Here is a 19924-nt window from a genome sequence, read left to right as displayed (position 1 = left end):
GCTGTACCCTCCTCTGCAACACAGAGCTTGGTAGCAGAGCACCAGGCAAAGGCCTTTGTCTGGGTCTTCCTCTTTTCCATTTCCCTCCCACACCAATGTTCTCACCTAACTCTGAGCCTTCTCTCTTCTCCATTCTCCTGGAAATTCGTCCTAAACATTTCTACTCCTCGACCTGGCTAAAATCCAGCAGCACTGTTCACCGTCTCCAAAACTCCCTCTGTGATTTTGGAAAGTCAGTCTATTTTCTACTGAGTTCAAATGAGATCTGTGTGTAGGATGTACTTCGGGGCACCTGGCTGGCAGTGGAATGGTCTAGGAACATGAGGAGACAGTCTGAAGGCCTGGTTATTAAGGTCTAGTCGTGGATACATTTTCACTCTGTTGTAAATGTTAACAGGAGTCCTGTGTTGCGGGTACCTGTTTGTTTATACATACCCTGCCTTGTTCTAGAACGTATCTCAGATTTACGATGGGTAGATAAGCAAAGTTGTGATCTCATTTCCTCTCTCCCAGCTCCTGAAAATCACATCTCACACCTGACTGACACATTCCAGACCACAAAACACTTTTGCATTGTCTCGTCTGGTGCTCACAGCAAACTGCGAAGGCAGCAGAACAGGCATTCTCTCCATTTTACATGTGAAGACAGTAAGGCTTGGAGATGGCAAGTGACAGATGTGCCCGAACTCGAACCTACATCCTTTGATTCCAAGGCTGGGGCCCTTTCCATATTTCACGCTGCCTTTTGATCTGTGGTGCAAAGAGTAATGGGTTAACTTCCCGAAAGTGTTGTGAATAATTCAGAGAATCGCTGCTGTGTGTGTCTTGGACAAAGAATTATTATACTGGCTTCCTGCAGCATTAGAGGGAACCCAAGCCGGAGCTGTGGCTACAATGAGTGATACAGTCCCTTATTTTGCTAGCTTTGCAGCTGTTGTTAACCAAAAAAAAAGAAAAAAAAAAAAAAGAAAAAAAAAGGAGAAGAAAGGAAAACGGAAAAGATAAAAATTCTTTTTGGAAGGACAGGGTTGATTATGAGGCCACAGATCACTTCTCTCGATGGAAAACAGCTCTTTGCACTTACTGTCCAATATTGGTGCACTTCTGTCATTGGTGACGGTCTTCTTCAGTTTCTTCCCCTTGCTGATGTCAGAGAGAAGAGCATTTCTCCCAGCCTGTTCTGACTTATTCAAGGTAGGCTTTTCCGTATTGGCCTAAAAGAAAACCGTGAAGACTTAGTTCATCTCCCGAATTAAAATCACGTCCTACAGCATTTAGCAGGGACAGCCAGGGTATCGGAGGCTTGTTACCGAGCTTCTTGGCAATAGGCTGTAAATTCTCTGCAAGTTTTAGATCCGATGTCATTCTTTTTAAGACCCAGACATTTGGGAACAGATGCGGCAATAAATTACGTTCATTTTTAATGCAGGAAGAGTCAGTCCCTGATAAAAGTCTCTAAAAATTCAGACCACAATCTGCCCGTAACCAACAGAGCCAGGGTTGGATGGCTAGAAACGAGAAGGGAATTTTAAGTCTGAGAAGATTCTCCCGAATATTACAAAGCTTCATACGCCAGAATGTGCCCCGAAGAACAGCTTCTCTCTCCTGTCTTTTAGAGCTAACCCGGAGCCAGGGGAAAATGGTCTCTAGGAACAAAGGTCAGCTGTATGCTGCTTATTTTTTTATTTTTTAAAGATTTTATTTATTCATGAGAGAGAGAGAGAGAGAGAGAGAGAGGCAGAAACACAGGCAGAGGGAGAAGCAGGCCCCATGCAGGGAGCCCGACGTGGGACTCGATCCTGGGTCTGCAGGATCAGGCCCTGGGCCGAAGGCGGCGCTAAACCGCTGAGCCACCGGGGCTGCCCAGATTTCTTCTTTTAATTTAAGGGACATCTGAGGTATAATTTACGTATAGTAAAACCACTACATGAGTGTATGGTTCTACAAGTTTTGAAAAACATACAGTCATGTCACCACCACCACCACAGTCAAGATCTAGAAACGTCTACAACCCCCAAAGTTCCCACACACCCTTGCCTACCTTGTTTCTCATATTTAATTCCTTTGAAAGCTTAGCTCACAGAGACCGTGGAGTGGATGAAGGTGTGCTGCTTTAAAATGCTTAGGTAGTTTCTCATTTTTCCAGATTTCTGGGGAAAGATCCATACTATGAAATTGGGATCTCACTTCCTCAGGGTTATTTTAGGGAGTGGGGATACTACAAGCCCAGCACACAGGACCTGGATGTAGACATATGCCAGTGTTTGTCACATATAGAAACGGGCTTGGTCTGGCCTGGCCCCAGGGAGAGTTGGCTTCCCCAAACCCAGGACTCCCTCCAGCAGACCTGGGTGGCCTTCTAGGGCCCCAGCCCTCCGGAAAGGGTCTGATTCCAGAGGCTGGTGAGGGCCACAGGAGGTAAAGCTGAGGCAGGTGAGCTTGATACCTCCCCCAGAGGTTTATTATCAGTTAGAGGCAGAGGGAAAGCTAAGAAAAACCCCGAAGCAGGGTACACAGAAGCTCTGTGTTAGGCCGAAAGGGTCCTGGAATAATTAGAAAGTATTACTTGCTCCTAATAACAGCAGTTAACATTTCTATAGCTTTTACTGTGGGCCAGGCTCTAGCACCTCTATGTGGATTCATTTCTTCAGTCCGCATCAGCCCTGTGAGTCACTCTTTCCATTCCGAGACAAGGCCATAGAGGCACAGGGAGGTAAATCCACTTGCCCCAGTGACCCAGCTAGTCAGAGGAGGAGCTAGGATCCAAACCCTGGCCGTCCGATTCCAGAGCCTTCCCTGCCACTTGAGAGAAGGGTAAATGTGGAGTCTAGAATGCCCCTTGCCCAAACTGGGGAGCTCTGTTAAAGGGTACAACCAGAAGATGAGTAAGTCCTGGAGGTCTGCTGCACAGCCTGGTGATTACAGTTAACAATATTGTATTATAAACTTCAAAGCTGCTAAGAGACTAGATCTTAAATGTTTTCACCAGAAGAATGGAATGCTAATTATGTGATGTGAAAGAGGCGTTAGCTAAAGCCAAGGTTGTCATTACACTGCAATATAAAAATGTACCAAATCAACACGTGTAACTTAAACGTCTGCAATGTTAAATGTCAATTATATCTCAGTTGAAAAAAAAAAAAAGTGACAAAATGCCCCCTCCCCACCAGTCTCCAACACTCCCCTGAGCAAGCCTGTTAATACTAGCGGCTTCTCAGCAGTCAGTTCCAAAAGTGCCCTGTGACTTAGCTGTATAGTTCACTTTTGCTAATGGAGTCATCTTCTATTGCTCTGAAATTTGTTTTTTCAACCTCACAACACAGGTTGGACATCTTGGAAAGAACTTTTAAAATACCTCCTGTCTTCATTTTAAGGATGAAACCTTCTCTGAGGCCCAGAGAAGTTAAGCTACTGTCCACCCTGGCTCTCTTAACAGCTTGAGGTCAGCAATTTTCACTGGGCTCCTGTTATGCCTTCAAATTTATTTTGAGGCCTGGCCTCCGTGGGTGCTAATTCCTCTCAGGTGGCAGTCCAGACAGAGTCCTTAACTGAGCTCTTCCACTAGACAGTGCCCTAGGATGGCCACCAAGCCACCGTTCCCTTTGCTCATCTCTGTATCCTGTTTCACTAGGTTCTTGCTCTTGGTCACATAACAATGGATACAAATGAGCTGATGGGATAAATTTCAGTCATTCTGGTACCACTTGAATGACCTGGATGTCTTCTCAGCTACCTGTATTATTATTATTATCCATTTAATATTTTTCATTAAGCCAGTTCACTATATTATTTATACTATTTTTCAGTGAATATTTTCTTTTTAAACTAACTCACTATTAAATCTTTAGTTTGATGTGCTAGTTATAAATTTTAGGACACATGTTAAAATCAATAAATGAGCATTAAAATTAAAAAAAAAATTAATTCACATACTACCCAGCTAGTGGTATAAAACCACTTTTGTAGAAATAAACAAATCCCGCTGTTAGCCAGATCAGAACTTTTCTTTCTTTTCTTTTTTTTTTTTAGATTTTATTTATTTGAGAGAGAGAGAGCAAGAGAGTGAGCATGAGTGGGGGGAGGGGCAGAGGGAGAGGGAAAAGCAGATTCCCTGCTGAGCAGGGAACCCAACCATGGGGCTCAATCCCAGCACCCTGAGATCATGACTTGAGCTGAAGGCAGACACTCAACTGACGGAGCCACCCAGGCACCCCCGGATCAGAACTTTTTAAACGTATCTAAGTGAAGGATCAGTTTTTTAAAAATTTGTTTCAATTCAGGCAGCCCCGGTGGCGCAGCGGTTTAGCGCCGCCTGCAGCCCAGGGCATGATCCTGGAGACCCTGGATCGAGTCCCACATCAGGCTCCCTGCATGGAGCCTGTTCTCCCTCTGCCTGTGTCTCTGCCTCTCTCTCTCTCGGTCTCTATGAATAAATAAATAAAATCTTAAAAAAAAATTTGTTTCAATTCATCTTGGACTGGTATTTTTGTAAAATAACAATTATTAGAAAAATGAATTTGGGGGCTCCTGGTGGCTCAATGGGATAAGCATCTGACTCTTGATCTCAGGTCATGATCTCAGGGTTGTGATCACAGCAGGCCCACCTCGGGAGGAGTCTGCTTAAGATTCTCTCTCTCTCTCTCTCCCTGCCCCACCCCTATCCTGCCTGCACACGCACTCTCTCTCTAAAAATAAGTATTTTTTAAAATAATGAATTAGTTAAAAAAAGAGACACAGAAAATACATTCTTAGAAACAACTGTCATAACACTATCATCAAATTACTGTAAGTGGTAACACTCACTCTTAATTTCTGCACCTGTCTCTTGGGGCTGCTAACCCTAGGCAGCTAGAGGACCACACTGAGTAGCAGCAAGCTAATTAATTGTCTGTTCTTCCAACTAGGTTCCAACCTCAGATGGGCTATAAAATGTGTCCTGTGGAAGCCTGGGCAAGAGACATTGCCTCTCTGAGCCTCAGTTTCCCCAAGTGAAAACTGAAGGACCCATCACTAGGAGGCTCCTCAGCAGTGGAACCTTCACACACTGAGGGAGGTAATGGGGCAATGGGGTGCATGTGGGAGCCTTCCTGCATCACCACGTGGAGGGCTGCAGCTTCCCGAGCGGGGGTGCACTAATTTCTGGGGACAGGTCTAGTGATATGAGGAGGACACCAGTGAAGAAAATTCCTTTGGAAAGTAGACCTCTAAATATAAGGGCAGATTTAAAGATTTATTTATTTACTGAAAAGAGAGAGACAGAGACAGAGGGAGAGAGAGAGAATGAGCAGGAGGGGTAGAAGGAGAGGGAGAGAGAATCGCAAGCAGACTCCACATGGAGCCCCAGACTGGGCTCCATCTCATGACCCTGAGATCAGGACCTGAGCTGAAACCAAGAGATGGAAGCTTAACAGACTGAGCCACCCAAGGGCCCCTGAAAGGAGAGATTTAAAGAAGGATGTGAGTGTGGGGGAAGTGGGGATGGGGGGGGTTGGTGGAGGATATTTGCCAAAAAAAAAAATAATAATAATAAGGGAAAAGTCAGAGAAAAAGAAAAGAGTGAGTCTGCAGGAAGCCTGAATGCAGCGCTGCACACAGAGGCCTGGGTCCAGCAGCAAAGGCTAGAGGTTGGGTCCCCCTGGACGGTGCCAGTCAGAACCCCCGCAGCCGGGGCCCCCATGCTGCACCTGCCGGAGGAAACGCCAGAGCGCACATCCGCGCCCTCTCTGCCCTGCCCGGGCCTCGCACCCCGGGGCCCAGGCCAGAATGCACCTGTCGTCAAAGCAGATGCACGTGCGCCAGGTCCCACCTCACCAGGCCTGCTGCAAGCCACGGCGGCCCAGGAGCCACTCACCAGGGCGAAGGTGGGCGGCGGCGGGGGCGCCGGCGGGGGCGGCACGGGCATCCTGCACAGCTACGCTTTCAGCAGTCCTGCTGACCGACCTGCGGAGACAGAAGAGAGATGGCCCGTCATACACTAGGGTTTTTAGTAAAACTCAGTCCTGACCTCCTAACCCCCTCCCACCGAATGAACGGCTATGCACACAGGCCAACTATTTTTTACATTTTTATTTGTATATTTTTGAAAGATGTTATTTTTTCATGGGAGACACAGAGAGAGGCAGAGAGAGAAGCAGGTTCCCCGCGGGGAGCCCGATGTGGGACTCGATCCCGGGACCATGACCTGAACGAAAAGCAGATGCTCAGCCACTGAGCCACCCAGATGCCCCTAGATTTATTTTTTTCAGGTTGGGGGACAGGGCGAGAATCTCCAGCAGAGTTCCTGCTGAGTGTAGAGCCTGTCACAGGGCTCGATCTCGGGACCCTGAAATCATGACCCGGAGTCAAAACTAAGAGTCTGAGGCTTAGCCCACTGAGCCACCCAGGCGCCCCTAGGCCAAAGGGGTGTAATCACCTTTACAACACTGTCAAGATGTAACTCTTCTGGAAGAAGTATCCTAGCAGGGGAGGTTTCTGGGCCAAAATGCCCTAAGGTATTATTATTATTTTTTAAAAAGATTTTATTTATTTATTCATGAGAGAGAGAGAGGCAGAGACACAGGCAGAGGGAGAAGCAGGCTCCATGCAGGAAGCCCGACGTGGGACTCGATCCTGGGTCTCCAGGACCAGGCCCTGGGCCGAAGGTGGCGCTAAACTGCTGGGCCCCCCCGGGCTGCCCTGCCCTAAGGTATTAGAAGCAAAACTGGTGCCTCACACAGCCTAATTCCCCTAACCCCCAAAGCAGGTCCGGGGAATGACGCCCGGAAGGACCTAGGCCTAGAGCCTGTGTCCGCTGGAAGGTGGTCATAAAACTGCCGGAAACGCATCCTGGCAAATCTGACGTTCAACGGGCTTCTCATCCTCACTCACTGCCACCATGACATCCTTTCTTGCTCTCCCACTGCCACTGCGTCCACTGGTTGTCTTCTTGCAAATGCCTGGCATTCGCCTGGGTCTGGACACACCCTGTATGAACGCAAAGACGAGTATTTTTCTGGTCTTGCCCTCAAAGGTCTTACAGTCCCCCAGAGGGAGAAGACAGGAATGAGGTCAGGCAGGCAGGTAAGACGGGCAAGGGGGCTGGATTCCGTCTTTGCGCTACTTGGCATTTCCTTATAGGATCTAAGTTTTTTTTAAAGAGGGGGAAAAAGAGATGAGGCCCAAACCTCTGAATCCCAGACTGTTTACTAGAAATACACGTCGTGAGGAAAGCTTTCTGCGTAGTGACGGCTCTGGGAACCAGGGGAAGCCAGGCTGCGGCGAGGTAGGCAGTGCAGGGAAAACCCGGCCGTGGGAGTGGGAAGGGGGGCAGCCTGGCAACTATCAGGGGCTGAGGAACAACGGGGCAAGGAAGCTTCCCAGCACTTCCACCGGACACGAGCCCTTCTCCCCGCCAGTCCTCAGAGTCCCAATCCGAAGCCTCAGGCCCCAGCGCAGGGCCAGGCGTTCTCACCCCTAAGGAATCCTGGCTCCTCCCACCCAGATCTTGTCACTCAAGTGAGGTCCCAGGTCAGCAGTGAGGGCGTCACCCCGAGCTGCTAGAAATGTCAAATCTCTAGCCCTTCTCTCCACCCACCGAATTTGTTTCAGCACCTTAACAAGATCCCGAGGTGACTCGCAGGCACTAAAATCTGAGACACCTGTTGTGGAATCTGAGCCTTGAACCAGTGGGCAGCCTGGGACACTCACCACCCGAGCCACACGGAACATGTGTCCTGAATTTCAAACAGCAGCATTAGCTTTCTTTTGTTCCCCATGTCTCTTGATGGAAAGAAACCATACATTTAGAATTTTAAAAATTAACTCAGTTCATAAATAAATAAATAAATAAATAAATAAATAAATAAATAAATAAAAATTAACTCAGTTCAACCACTAACGGTTAATGTGGAAAACTTACACCTTGAAACAAGAAAGTATTGCTAGATGGCTTGCGCTCTGTGAACGGAAAGGGAATGCAAAATGTAAAAGGATGTGGCTGGACTTGTCAAGGCTGCTGGAAGACAGGAATCAGGATAGTTTGGAGCAATTCCATTGCAAGTGGACCGCTGGGAAGATGAGATTTTAAAAACGCCACAGCAGCAACAGCAGCTGTCACTTATTGACAATCGATTGGACGGAGGGCGCTTCCGTCTCTAACTCTTACAGTGACATCGCAAACCAGCTCGATTCGGTTGGTTTTACAGAGGGCGCCGAGACTCGGAGAAACTGAGGAACTCACTAAAAGACTGTGATTCATTCAAATCAAGTCCTTTTGGGGCGCCTGGGTGGCTCAGTGGTGGGGCGTCTGCCTTTGGCTCAGGGCATGATCCTGGGGTCCTGGGATCAAGTCCCACATCGGGCTCCCTGCATGGAGCCTGCTTCTCCCTCTGCCTGTGTCTCTGCCTCTCTCTGTGTGTCTCTCATGAATAAATAAATAAAATTAAATTTAAAAAAAATCAAGTCCTTTCAATCCCTGCTCTTTTTTGATAAGCATTTTTAGGCAGGTAAAGAGCGAACGAGTGCTACAGCTCACCGTAAACTAGGCCAGAATCTGTTTTTCAGTAAGAGACTGTGTCAGAGTTTCCTTTACAATGTGTTCCTTAAATTGGCCTTTTCCTGCATGACCCCAGTTTGTTGCTTGCGGGGTCAGGTGGGCGGGGTCCTGTGCTGTGAAGCCTGCATCGGGGCAGAAGGCACCTGAGGCCTCACTGTCACACGTGTCACATGTGTCCTAGGACGAGGAGGACGGATGAGGATCAGAAACTGGATTGAGGCCCAACTAACTGTGAAAGACACTGCAGCCAAAGCAGTGATGTTCATGGGGGAGCTGGAGAAAGCAGCTTCCCACGAAGGGGTGGCCAAGTCCCCCCAGGTGTGCTCCATGGAACAGATCATCCATGTGCCTGGCGGTTATGAAATGCGCCCAACCCTCTAACTCACCGTGTCCGATTCCCCCGCTGACCGGCTAACCCGTCATCCCATCGTCCTAGCATTGAGCCAGGAAGGAGTGGATCCTGGTCGACTACCAGGAACCTCTGATGGGCCTGGTTCTCACGAGTTAGTCCCTGGTTGCAAAGACCAGATTGAACTGTCTGATGGATCTCAGGGCCCAGACTGTGGCCTGGAGACCCTTCCGGGGGCCTGCCACCCTGTCAGGCCTCTTTAATCTAGTTGTTACGCAGCGTTGTGCTGCCGCCCTCATGGTTCTGCATGTGCACCAACTGACTTATAAATAAACCTGTGGACCGCAGAGGCTGGGCCTTCCCCACCCCAGCTGCCCCAGCTCAACAACGGGGGGAGGATCTGTGGGTGAGCGCCCTCACCATTCTCTCCTCTCGGGGGCTGAGGAAGTGGCAGCAGCAGCCATCTCTCCTCCTCCTCCACGCAAACTACTCCCACCTGAGTGCTCAAAGGTGCTGGCTCCAGTGCTCCCTCCCACTTGTCTGGGCTTGTCCAGGGTGAGGCCTTGAGGGGAGCTCTTGAGAAACCCCAGACTTCAATCTTGCCACGTTGCGGCAGGGGTCAAAGACGACCAACTCATGTCCCCCATGCTAGGCTCACTCCTGGCTGTCTTCCCACTGGACTGGGAACTCCACCGTTTCTCCCTAACAACTGGTTCAAAGTAGGGCTCTCACTAATGACGTGTGCAGTGGAAGAGCCAGGCAGCGCCCAGGCAGGCCACGTCCTGGCCTTCGGAACAGCTCTCAGCCCCACTCCTTGTGCATTCTGAGGCTTGGGCAAAGAATCAGCGCTGTGTCCGAGGGGCTGGCTAGCTGTAGTACTGGGACCTGCTTTCCTGGCTGTCTGTCTCCACCAGGAAGTAGAACCCAAAGCCTTGGGGGAGCCAGTTAGCAGCCCGCATCAGAATCAGAAACAGAGCTTCCGGAAGGACCTCACAGCAGCAGAGACCCTACTGGACCAGGCGTTCCTAGCCTGGATCCTTACCTCTGCAGGGGCTCTGGTCAGAATTCAAGGGTTCATGAACTTGAATGGAAAAAAAAGGGGGACATATTTAGTTCCCCTGAGGTTCAACTAGAATTTAGCATTTCCTTCAATTATAAATGTAGGCTGAAAACCACAGTACTTGCAACTTTTCACGAAGTTTTTCACATGATATTTCCATTTCATATTACGATGCTTACAGATCTCCTTTGAAACTATGACAATGTTTCGATCTGTTGCTGGGTCCTGTCCTACATACTTCAATATAACTAGTTTCCTTTGTATCCTCTGTATTTTGCTTTACGTATTTAGTAACAGTCAGAGAAGGGAGTCCTTTGGGCTTTATCAGACACTATTGTAGTCTATGGATGAAAAACGTTAGAATCCCTGTGAGAACATGAGACCAGGGTCAGGCAAATAGGATGTCGAATCTCTGCTGTGATACCTAACAACCTGGGACGAGAAACTACCCCATCTGGGCCTCCGTTTCCTGCCGGTGGGACGGGGCCGTGGGAGGATGAGTGGGATGGTGCACGCCAAGCCCTCAGATGGGTCAACGATCTGTCTTCCTTGAAGGTGAGCGTGGGTCCTGCTGGTGTGAGTGCTGCTCGAGCACCTGGCACAGAAGGGACTGACCTGGCATCTGAGCCGAGGCCCCGGCGTGGCCCAGCGTCCCGTGGGGACAGAGCTGTGCAGAGCGAGACTGAGGCAGCTTGGAGACTTGGCCTTGCTGCACTTGGTTATTCCCTTGGGAGGAGCACGCCAGGAAAGACAGCCTTGTCCGGGGGCCAGGACAGGCTCTAGAACAAGGGAAATAACCAGGGCAGGGGTTCCCAAAATGGGTGTTGTTATCTCTTGCATCACAATCAGCCGTGCACTTTTTGAGAACAACGTGTTCTGCTTCCCACCCTAGTTAGGCTCCCTAAGGTTGAAGGGATCAACCCACCAGTTGCTGACTCTTGCCCTCCTACCCTAACCCCACCCCGGGCACTGAACGTTTAAGAATAGACACTTATGAGAATTAGTTTCTTTTAAAGAATATTTCAGGGTTTTAAAGCCAGGCTTTTCTAAAACTGTGTGTTGAACTTTCTGTGCACAAGCACAACCACAGGGATGGAAAAGGCTTTTTTTGTTTTCACATATAGGCTGAACTGTGTAACTGTGTCCCTCCCAAATTCATGCATCGAAGCCCTAACCTAACCCCAGTACCTCAGAAGGTGACTATATTCAGAGAAAGGGCCTTTATTTTTTTTATTTTTATTTGTTTATTTGAGAGAGAGAGAGAGAGAGAGAGAGAACAAGCAGGGTGAGAAGGAGAAGCAGGCCCCCGCTGAGCAGGGAGCCCGATGCGGGGCTTGATCCCAGGATCCTGAGATCATGACCTGAGCTGGAGGCAGATGCTTAACTGACTGAGCCCCCCAGGCGCCCCCGGAGATAGGGGCTTTGAAGAGGTGACTGAGTTAGAATGAGACCAGTGGGGTGGGCCCTAATTCAATATGACCAGGGAAAAGAAGGAAAAAGAGACACAAGGGATGTGTGAGCGCAGAGAAAAGGCCTGTGAGGACCCAAGGAGAGGGTGGCCATCAGCAAGCCTGAAGAGGCCGTGGGAGAAACCAAACTTGCCAATGCTTTGATCTTGGACTTCTAGCCTCCAGAACCACCAGATAATAAAATTCTGCTGTTTAAGCCAACCGATCAGCATTTTTGTTGTTTTTGTTACAGCAACCCTAGCAGACTAATAAACACAGATTTAACAGTACACGTCCATCTGTTATCCACTGCAGACATTATAAGAGAAGCTCATGGCTTATTTAAAACTCACAACCCTGAGATCAAAACATGAGCGGAAATCAAGGGTCAGATGCTTAACTGACTGAGCCACCCAGGTGCCCAAAACAATGGCTTTTGAGTAAAATATCCATCAACCGATTCTCACCCAAGATATCTCTGGATCTCTGGATGCACTGAAGAAATTAAAAATTAACCTGAACCCTGGAGTATGTGACTAATTGCCAAAGTTTTACTTAATAACTGAATGGATCATTCAAAAACCACGGAATTTTAGTTGGAGAAACGACTAGGGTGAAGGTAGGGTCTACCAATAAACCCTTTACAAGGGAATTGGCAGTATGGATTAAGAGAACAGAGCAGAATATTTTGCATAAATGGCTTTAATAATTCATTAACTGGTTCTTCATTGACTCCACAAGCACACACACACAACATATGCCACTATTTAGAAATTCTGGAATTTCCTAGTTCTATGAAAGAAATGGTTGACTTTGTTGGTTTTACTATAATGTTATTAGGTCAACATCATGGTTTAATGCTTGTATTAGACAGCGTCACTCAATGACCCTAGACCAGCTAGGGCATCTCGTGGCCAGGAGCCATTTGCTAAAGATGTGACATTACCTATGGTGGACACCTTGTGAGCAAGGGTGACTTGTTCATCCCACTTCCCATCCTACAGTGGACGTACTCTCCCCAGTGCCATGGCCAGCTAAAGGTTCAACCACAGCCCACAGTTCAGTAAAGATTTGCCCCAGGAAACAGGGTTTCCTCTTCAGTGTGTTCATCCACACATGATAATTACACGTGATTATCTCTGAATGCAAAATGATTACGATCAAGAGAACTGGCAAGTCATTTAAGTTACTAGTTTCTTAGAGGCAACTTAAAAGTCATTCTAGATCATACCATGTGAGGCCTACATTACAGAATGACATGAGGATGGGGAAGATTTCCAATGCTGTCCAGTGAGAACATCTGATAATCCTCAGAAGGCTGACCTTTAACCCCGAGTGGAAAGTGAATTGGCCAAGTTCTGTTAAGGTGGATAAAAGCAGGTTTTGTCTAGTTATGTTTTATTACCATTTTGGATTATTCAAAAATATAAAGCATTTTTCTATATATATCTTGCCAGTGGTCACCTTTAAATACTATGAATGAAAAAAAGTAAACTTTCCCCCCCCAAATTGGAATCAATAGGAGACTATTTTATTTGCTGTGTTTGTAGGGTGGGGAGTATAACAGAAATAAAACTGGACAGATCTAAAAGGTCCAAAAGTTCTCTTGCCCTGTTACTTTCTATTCTGTATCTTATTTTATTTTATTTAATAAAAATCTAAAATCTAAATCTAAGATTTAGATTCATTTATGTTTTACTTTATATTTAATGTTCTTAAATCATGTTTATGTATTTCTCACATACTCTTGGCTTCTTCAGGTTAGATTAAGATTCAAGTAGATCCTTCAAAACCTCTCCCCAGAATTAATAACTCATAAAGAAGTCCTTCAGGGTATTAGACTCATACTAGAAGATTCCAAGGCTCGGTACCTCATGATGCCCTGCACCGGTCCCAGTAGCACCCCTATTTTACCTGTGAGAAAGCCCAATGGCTGAGGATGGAGGCTTGTCCAGAACGTCTGAGCCATAAACAATATTGTTATCCCTTCCCACCTGTTGTCCCATTGTCCCTAGTCCTCATACTTGACTGACCTCCATCCCCACCGAGAGCAAAATTCTCCACGTCATGGATTTATATAGTGCTGCCTTTAGCATCCCTGTAGAGGAGACCTGCCTATACCTGTTTCCTCCTCCAACCAGGACAGTAATGCCCCACGGTTCTATTGAGAGTCCTTCTTGAAAACCTGAAGAGCTGACTTAGATGACCGCAAGTTTTCTGGAGTCTCTTCCCTGTCACCACGTGAAGCTGACTCGCTTCTCTGCTCCTCTTCCCAAGCCCCTTCACTGGAGGACAGCAGCCACCTGTTAACGTTGAGCCTTAAAGGGACATAAAGTCTCCAGGGAAAACCTGCAGTTGGCTCAAACTCAGGTTCAATATTTAGGGCACCTGAGCTCAGAAGAGGCTACATTTAGATGCAGAAAGGCCGAGTGGTATCTCGAACTTCCCCAAACCTGAAACGAAGCGCCAATTAGAACTTTTCTCGGGCCAGCTGGCTACCGTCGAAATTGGATTCCAAACTTCTCTCTCCTGGCCCAGCCCTTATATATTTTACTAAGAAACAACAAACCTGACCCTATTATTTGGGAAGATCAGGATGACACAGACCTGGGGCCTTCAAGGAAAGCTTAATAAAGCCCTTGGATATCCTAATTACCATGTTCCTTTTTCCCATTCTTGTGAGAGGGGACGGTATGGAAACTGTCACCAAGCCACAGGGCATCATTACAGCCAATAACTGGACCCTGAGGCACAGGGCTATCCCCCTGGTCTCACAGCCATTCCCACCGCTGCCTTTTTGGTTGAGGCCACCGAAGAAACAATCGTGGGCCCCCCCCCAACCATCTCTGTGTCCCATGCAGTAGAGGCCCTCCTGAATTCTCACCACACTCAACACCTCTCATCCAGTGGCTTCGCCTCCTGTGAAATCCCCCACTAACTGCTCATCACGCAACCCTTTGTCGCTGCAATATCCTTAACCAAGCCATTTTCTCTCTGCCTCCACTGATGAAGCCTCTCACAACTGCTTGATGCTGACGCAGGACCTTTTGATTCTCTGGATAATTTACAGAAAACTTCGCAAATCAATGCACATCTTTCCTGGTTTACTGATGGGTCTTACTCAAAGGATGAAAATGGTTAATATTCTGGGCACACTACTACAACTCTTTTTAAAAGAGTTCCTTTCCCTTCATTTAGTCCAACAGGCTGAATTGTAGGCTCCTTCTTGGTCTTGACGCTTGGCCGATGGCGAAAACCACAAACATCTACGCTGATAGTTGGTATGACTTGGGGGCAGCCCGGGATGGTGTGGAAACAGCCGGGTGCCCTGACCTCTAACGGGAAGAAAATTAAAAATGGCTCTTATGGGGGCACCTGGGTGGTTCAGTTAGTTAAGCATCTGCCTTCGGCTCAGGTCATGATCTTAGGTCCTGGGATCGAGCCCTGCACCAGGCTCTCTGCTCAGCAGGGGGCCTGCTTCTCCCTCCCCCTCTGCCTGCTGCTTCCCCTGCTTGCGCGCTCTCTCAAATAAATAAATAAAATCTTTACAAAAAGATTAAGGTTAGATTAGGATTCAAGTAGATCCAAAATTTATTGGACGTCCAATAAATGTCCAAAATTTATTCGATGGCCATTCTTTTGCCAGCTGCTCTAGCTAGTGTTCAAAGTCCCCGGGCGTGCTTCACTTGACTCCCTGGAGACCAAAGAAAACCCGTTTGCTGATGTTTCTGTTAAAAGTGCTGCTCTTAAAGGAACCCAATAACCATACCTCTGGCATGATCCAAAAGGATGTTCTTCCAAAAGAAAATCTCTAAAAATTGACAGGAGATGCCCAACAATTGGCCCCAGAGAGGAAAAAACGATATTGGAAATCTAATAAGTGTTGATCCAATAAAAAAGAGAGAACTCTGGTTTGAACCAAATAACAATGCAGTCCTGCCAAAGACTCTAAAATTCCCATTACTAACTGCCGTACATGCATGAAATGCTTTTAGCACTGGTCTACTGATAAAATGAGAGCCTGTATGAAACAATACTGGTGGGGAAATAGTAATAAGGCTGCAGAAAGTGCCCACCTTGCTTATCCTACCTGTCTAAAATACAATCTTGGGAAACACGTCCACACTGCTCCCAGGCATTTTAAATTGCCCCATGGACCATTAGAGTTTGGGCAAGCAGGTTTTATTCGGCTCCTCCCATCTCATGGATAAAAATATGTTTTAGTCATGGTTTGTATGTTTTCTCACTGGACTGGAAGCTTTCCCCTGTAGACAGGCTAAAGCCTCTTTTGTGGCTAAAATCCTATTAGAAAAGATTATTCCTGCCTAGGGAGCCCCTGTGGAGTTTCACAGTGATCCAGAACTCACTCACCAATCAAGTGCCTCCAAAGGGCTGTGCTGCGTGGCCCGGTGCTACGGCACTTGCACGGTGCTCATCACCTTCAATCCTCAGGCTAGCCCGATGCGCTAACAGCATTATTGACTCCACTGCTGGGGCACCTGGCTGGCTCAGGAAGCTTCTGACTCTTGATTTCAGCTTGGGTCATGATCTCAGGGTTGTGAGTGCCCCGGGTGGCTCTACACTCAGTGGGGAGTCCACTTGAGATTCTCTCCCACTCCCTCTGCCCTTCCCCTTCCTGCTTTCTCTCTCACTCTCTCTCAAAATAAATAAATAAATCTTAAAAAAAAAAAGACTCAATTGGCAAAAACTGTAGAGACTTTTCAAATAACCCGGCTAAAAAGCATTGCCGTTGGTTCTTCTAGACCTCAGGTCCAGCCCTTTGGAACTCATAAACTCTCACAGGGCACCTGATGCATCTGGCTCCCACCTCTTTTGACAGCTGATGAAAGCAGATACAGTCCACTATTGTAAAAGCCTAGTTGCTTCTGTTGAAAAGGACCATGTTTTCATAGAACAATATTTTCACACCTCCCAAGGAGATGAAGACCTTAACTATCACACCTTGCAACCCAGAGATTTTGTCTATCGGAAAAGACACCTCCAGAAGGTGTTTTCACACTCATTTGAAAGGCCCCTCTAGGTACTGTGAGCCAACCCTTATGCCACCAAACCTCCGGGAATAGACTCGTAGATTCACATGTCACATCCAAAGAAGACACCAAACCCTGACTGGACCTAAACACCTATTGGTGGCCTGAAAATAAAGATTTTGGGGCATGGGAGCAGGTGACATCTAACAGAGACAGCTTCCCCAAGATGGCTGGACCAGGCCTATATATCCTTTTCTCATTGTTACTCCTTATTCTGTTTTCTTCCTTTCCTTCTTGGACAGATAATCCTCTTATCCACATTTTCCAATCTATTACAGATGGAGGAAACCCCTCTGATTGTTGTCACCAGACACCTTGATCTGTCCAGGACAACAGTGACCCCTTTGCCTATCCTGTAAGTAATTTCGCTGGAATCCCAAATGCTACTGCATGCCCAAAGTGTTCCTCAGGTCCCTTTCATAAGGCGGGAATACTATAACCACACACCCTTGTTCATTGCCTCAATTTAACCCAACCTTTGGTTGGAGAAATAAGCTCTCTTAAATGTACTCATATATAAAAGACGCTGTGGACAGCCAGTGTACGTTAGACCATTTGAAAGCTGGCTGCCATATCCACATGTTTAGGAAGACTTCCCATAAGTGATAACAGCTGAATGATGCTAACGCCTCCCCACACTGACAAGTGAGTCCATAAATGTTCATACTTATGAGGGAGCCCTATGTGCAGCTCTTGGGCGCTCTTCTCTACATGGAGGCTTTGGTAATGGCCTCTAGCTTGGGCAGCTCACTGTCCCGACAGCTGGAGGATGTCGTACTCACCGCTCTATTTTCTCCTCATAACAAAACAGCTTACCAACGGTCCACCTCACTAAACCTTCATGGCTGCATTAAATGAGAACCTCTAATGAGGCGCATGTGACTCGGGCTTGCCTCCATAGAGAGCTTTCATCCTTCAGTGGAGTAAGTCCTAACAAACCGGGGTTAGATACCTCTCCCTAACATTAGGAGAGCTGGCTGATTCCATAGCCAAAGCGGGAGCACCCCAACAATGATCACATAACTCACCGGCTAAAGTACTTCTGGATAATCCCATAGCCCTCGATTACCTACTAGCTGAGCAAGGAGGCATCTGTGGGATAGCAAATACAGAGATAGACTCCTTTAGCGAAGTTAAAACCCAGGGGCACAGAATTAGGAAACAAGGCTACAACAAGTCTCATCTAATTCTCCGTGTTCGTTTGATTGGTTCGGGCGGCTATCTTCAGGCCCAGGATCAGGGTTTCAGAACCACCATACAATTTGGAATTGTCATGTTGCCTTTAATTATGCGGTGTATCATTATTTTAAAGTTTTGTACCTGTTGCCTGTCAAAACTTTGTAGAAACGAAACCCAATAAAGTGATGCTAAGATGATCTCCAATATGTACGACCTCGACAAGATACAGACTTTTAGATTGGAAATGCCTGTGGGTTCTCCCTCTCAACCTTCCGTGTTACTCAAACGTGGCCTTAAATTTCCAACTGCTCTGTGCTTACCCTCTGGACAGGACGCCCAGTAAAGGTCCTTCCTGGTAGGGAGGGATACGGATGAGTCAACTCTTGTGATCAGTGATACTTTTAAGGAAAAATCTTGATCAGAAGGGGGGAAATGTGGAATAAGACAATGGAAACCTCATTTAAAATGAAGTCAGGAGGCGAGAAAAGGGGGCTGTCAGACCCTACTAACTTGTCCTCAATTGTAGACCCCAACAGGAAGAAGCGTACCTTACTATCCCAGCAGGAGGAACGAAGATTTTCTCTTGCTCAGCAACAGCCCCACCAATGAGAAACCACCACAATTCAGGTGAGGAGAAACTGTCACCACCTGAACTCACTTTCATCCAATGGGCTCTCATTCAAAGCAGTCCCTCCCTAACTTCCTCCTTTTTCTCTTAAAGTAACCTTCCTCTCCTTTGAGCTCTGGGTTTGCCTGTGATTTTGCCATAGCCTGGGTACCCTGAATTTCAATTCTTCCATTCCCAGGTAAACCCAATTTACTGGTAAAATAACTGCTGTTTTATTTCCAAGACCGGTAACACAAAGATGAAACTAAAACATGACAGTTGTATTTACTCACTAAAAGAAGCATTCGATAATTAAGTTTTAGGTGAAAAGGGGATGGGCTTAATAGTAATAGAGATAAGAGATATTCTTGACATTTTCAGGAATAGCCTTCCAGATTATAAACACATACACATACCCCTAGCCCTCTCTCTTTATGTATAGACACACACATTTGTCTGAACAATAAATATTAACAGAAGGAAATTTATCTCTCTATATAACTCACCAGTGTTTTAAAAAGAGAAGGCTCTTAAATTCCTACTGAGTTCTTACAACTGTATTACAAAATTAAAAATTTATTAAAAATTTATTTTTTAAATAAATAAAGTTATTGCAGAAGCATTCACTATAAAGGCAATAAATCCACTCCAAGTTACGCCGTAAAAATATAATTTGGCAAACTCAAATTGCTCCTAAAATCCTGAATTTTAAAAAGCCCATAGTTTGGGGATCATAATTCTTATGGATTCTCTTCTTTAGAGACTCCTGTACGATGCAAACTTAGTTGGATGTGTTTAAGATCAGAAAACCATTAGAACTAATTAAGATGAAGTTGGCTTTGTTCTTCAACTTCCTGTAAAAATGCTCAACAGGAAAATTGATGCTCACAGCAAACCACAGCCATCCTGTTTCTTCAGTACAATCTTTTCGCAGCTGCACTTGCCTGTAGTTTCTATTTTATGATATAAGTCACAGTGCAACAGCTCTGTGCCCCGCCCCTGCCCCCACCACCCCGGCCTGTCATTTGGCCACTTCAGAAACTTTTAATATCTTTGCATGAAGTTTGCTTCTATTATTTTTACTCTTCCCCTCCTCAGACCGAGGCTCAGAGGGCTGCAAGCAATGAGGCAATCAGCTCTGAGGAAAAACAAAAGACTGCTCACCCCAAGAGGAAGCAAAAGGTAGAGAAAAGAAACAAGCTCTCCTTTGTACGCAAAGCAGCAGCCTCACCCAGCCAGTTGTCACTTATTCTCAATCCGAGCTGGAGCACACCCTTTCTGTGCATGGAACCCCTCATGTCTCAAAATGTATTTGCTCTTTTCTTGATCATCATTTAAGACAATAACTGAAGTGAATTCTGCTCGTAGGTTGTCTTCTCAACGGTAACGGTTTGTGTCTTGCTGTATTTACAGCATCCTTGGCTATTTCAGAAATACTTCTTTTAGAGTTCTTTGAGATAAACAGTTGGTTAAATTGGGGGGGGGCAGGAAATGCATTTTTTAGAGAAGACATTTTGAAACATCCACAATGTCATTGCGATTAGTAGCACACAAATACACAATTTTACTGTAACTGTTGGGAAAATCAAGGTTGTGAAGTAAAATGATTTTTTGAAATCCGCTGCCATAACATGTTCAATTTAAAAGTTAATGCAGGGCAGCCCCGGGTGGCTCAGTGGTTTGGCGCCATCTTCGGC

The 19924-nt window shown here is 46.5% G+C and overlaps 1 protein-coding gene across 4 annotated transcripts in view; it reads right to left on the bottom strand.

Annotated features, from left to right (window-relative positions):
- The window catches only part of WIPF1 (WAS/WASL interacting protein family member 1), a 122984-nt gene that overhangs the window by 21113 nt on the left and 81947 nt on the right, over positions 1-19924 (bottom strand). For all 4 annotated transcript variants that reach the window (XM_072811003.1, XM_072811005.1, XM_072811006.1 and 1 more), the window contains exons 2-3: positions 5852-5940; positions 1085-1214 (exon numbers count right to left, since the gene is read on the bottom strand). In XM_072811003.1, the coding sequence (XP_072667104.1) occupies positions 1085-1214; positions 5852-5902 (181 nt within the window). In that variant the 5' untranslated portion in view covers positions 5903-5940. The remainder of the gene's footprint in view (positions 1-1084; positions 1215-5851; positions 5941-19924) is intronic.

Source organism: Canis lupus, chromosome 34, assembly GCF_048164855.1.
Source record: "Canis lupus baileyi chromosome 34, mCanLup2.hap1, whole genome shotgun sequence".
In the NCBI taxonomy this organism is placed as follows: domain Eukaryota; kingdom Metazoa; phylum Chordata; class Mammalia; order Carnivora; family Canidae; genus Canis; species Canis lupus.
This window is presented reverse-complemented; position numbering and strand designations above follow the sequence as displayed.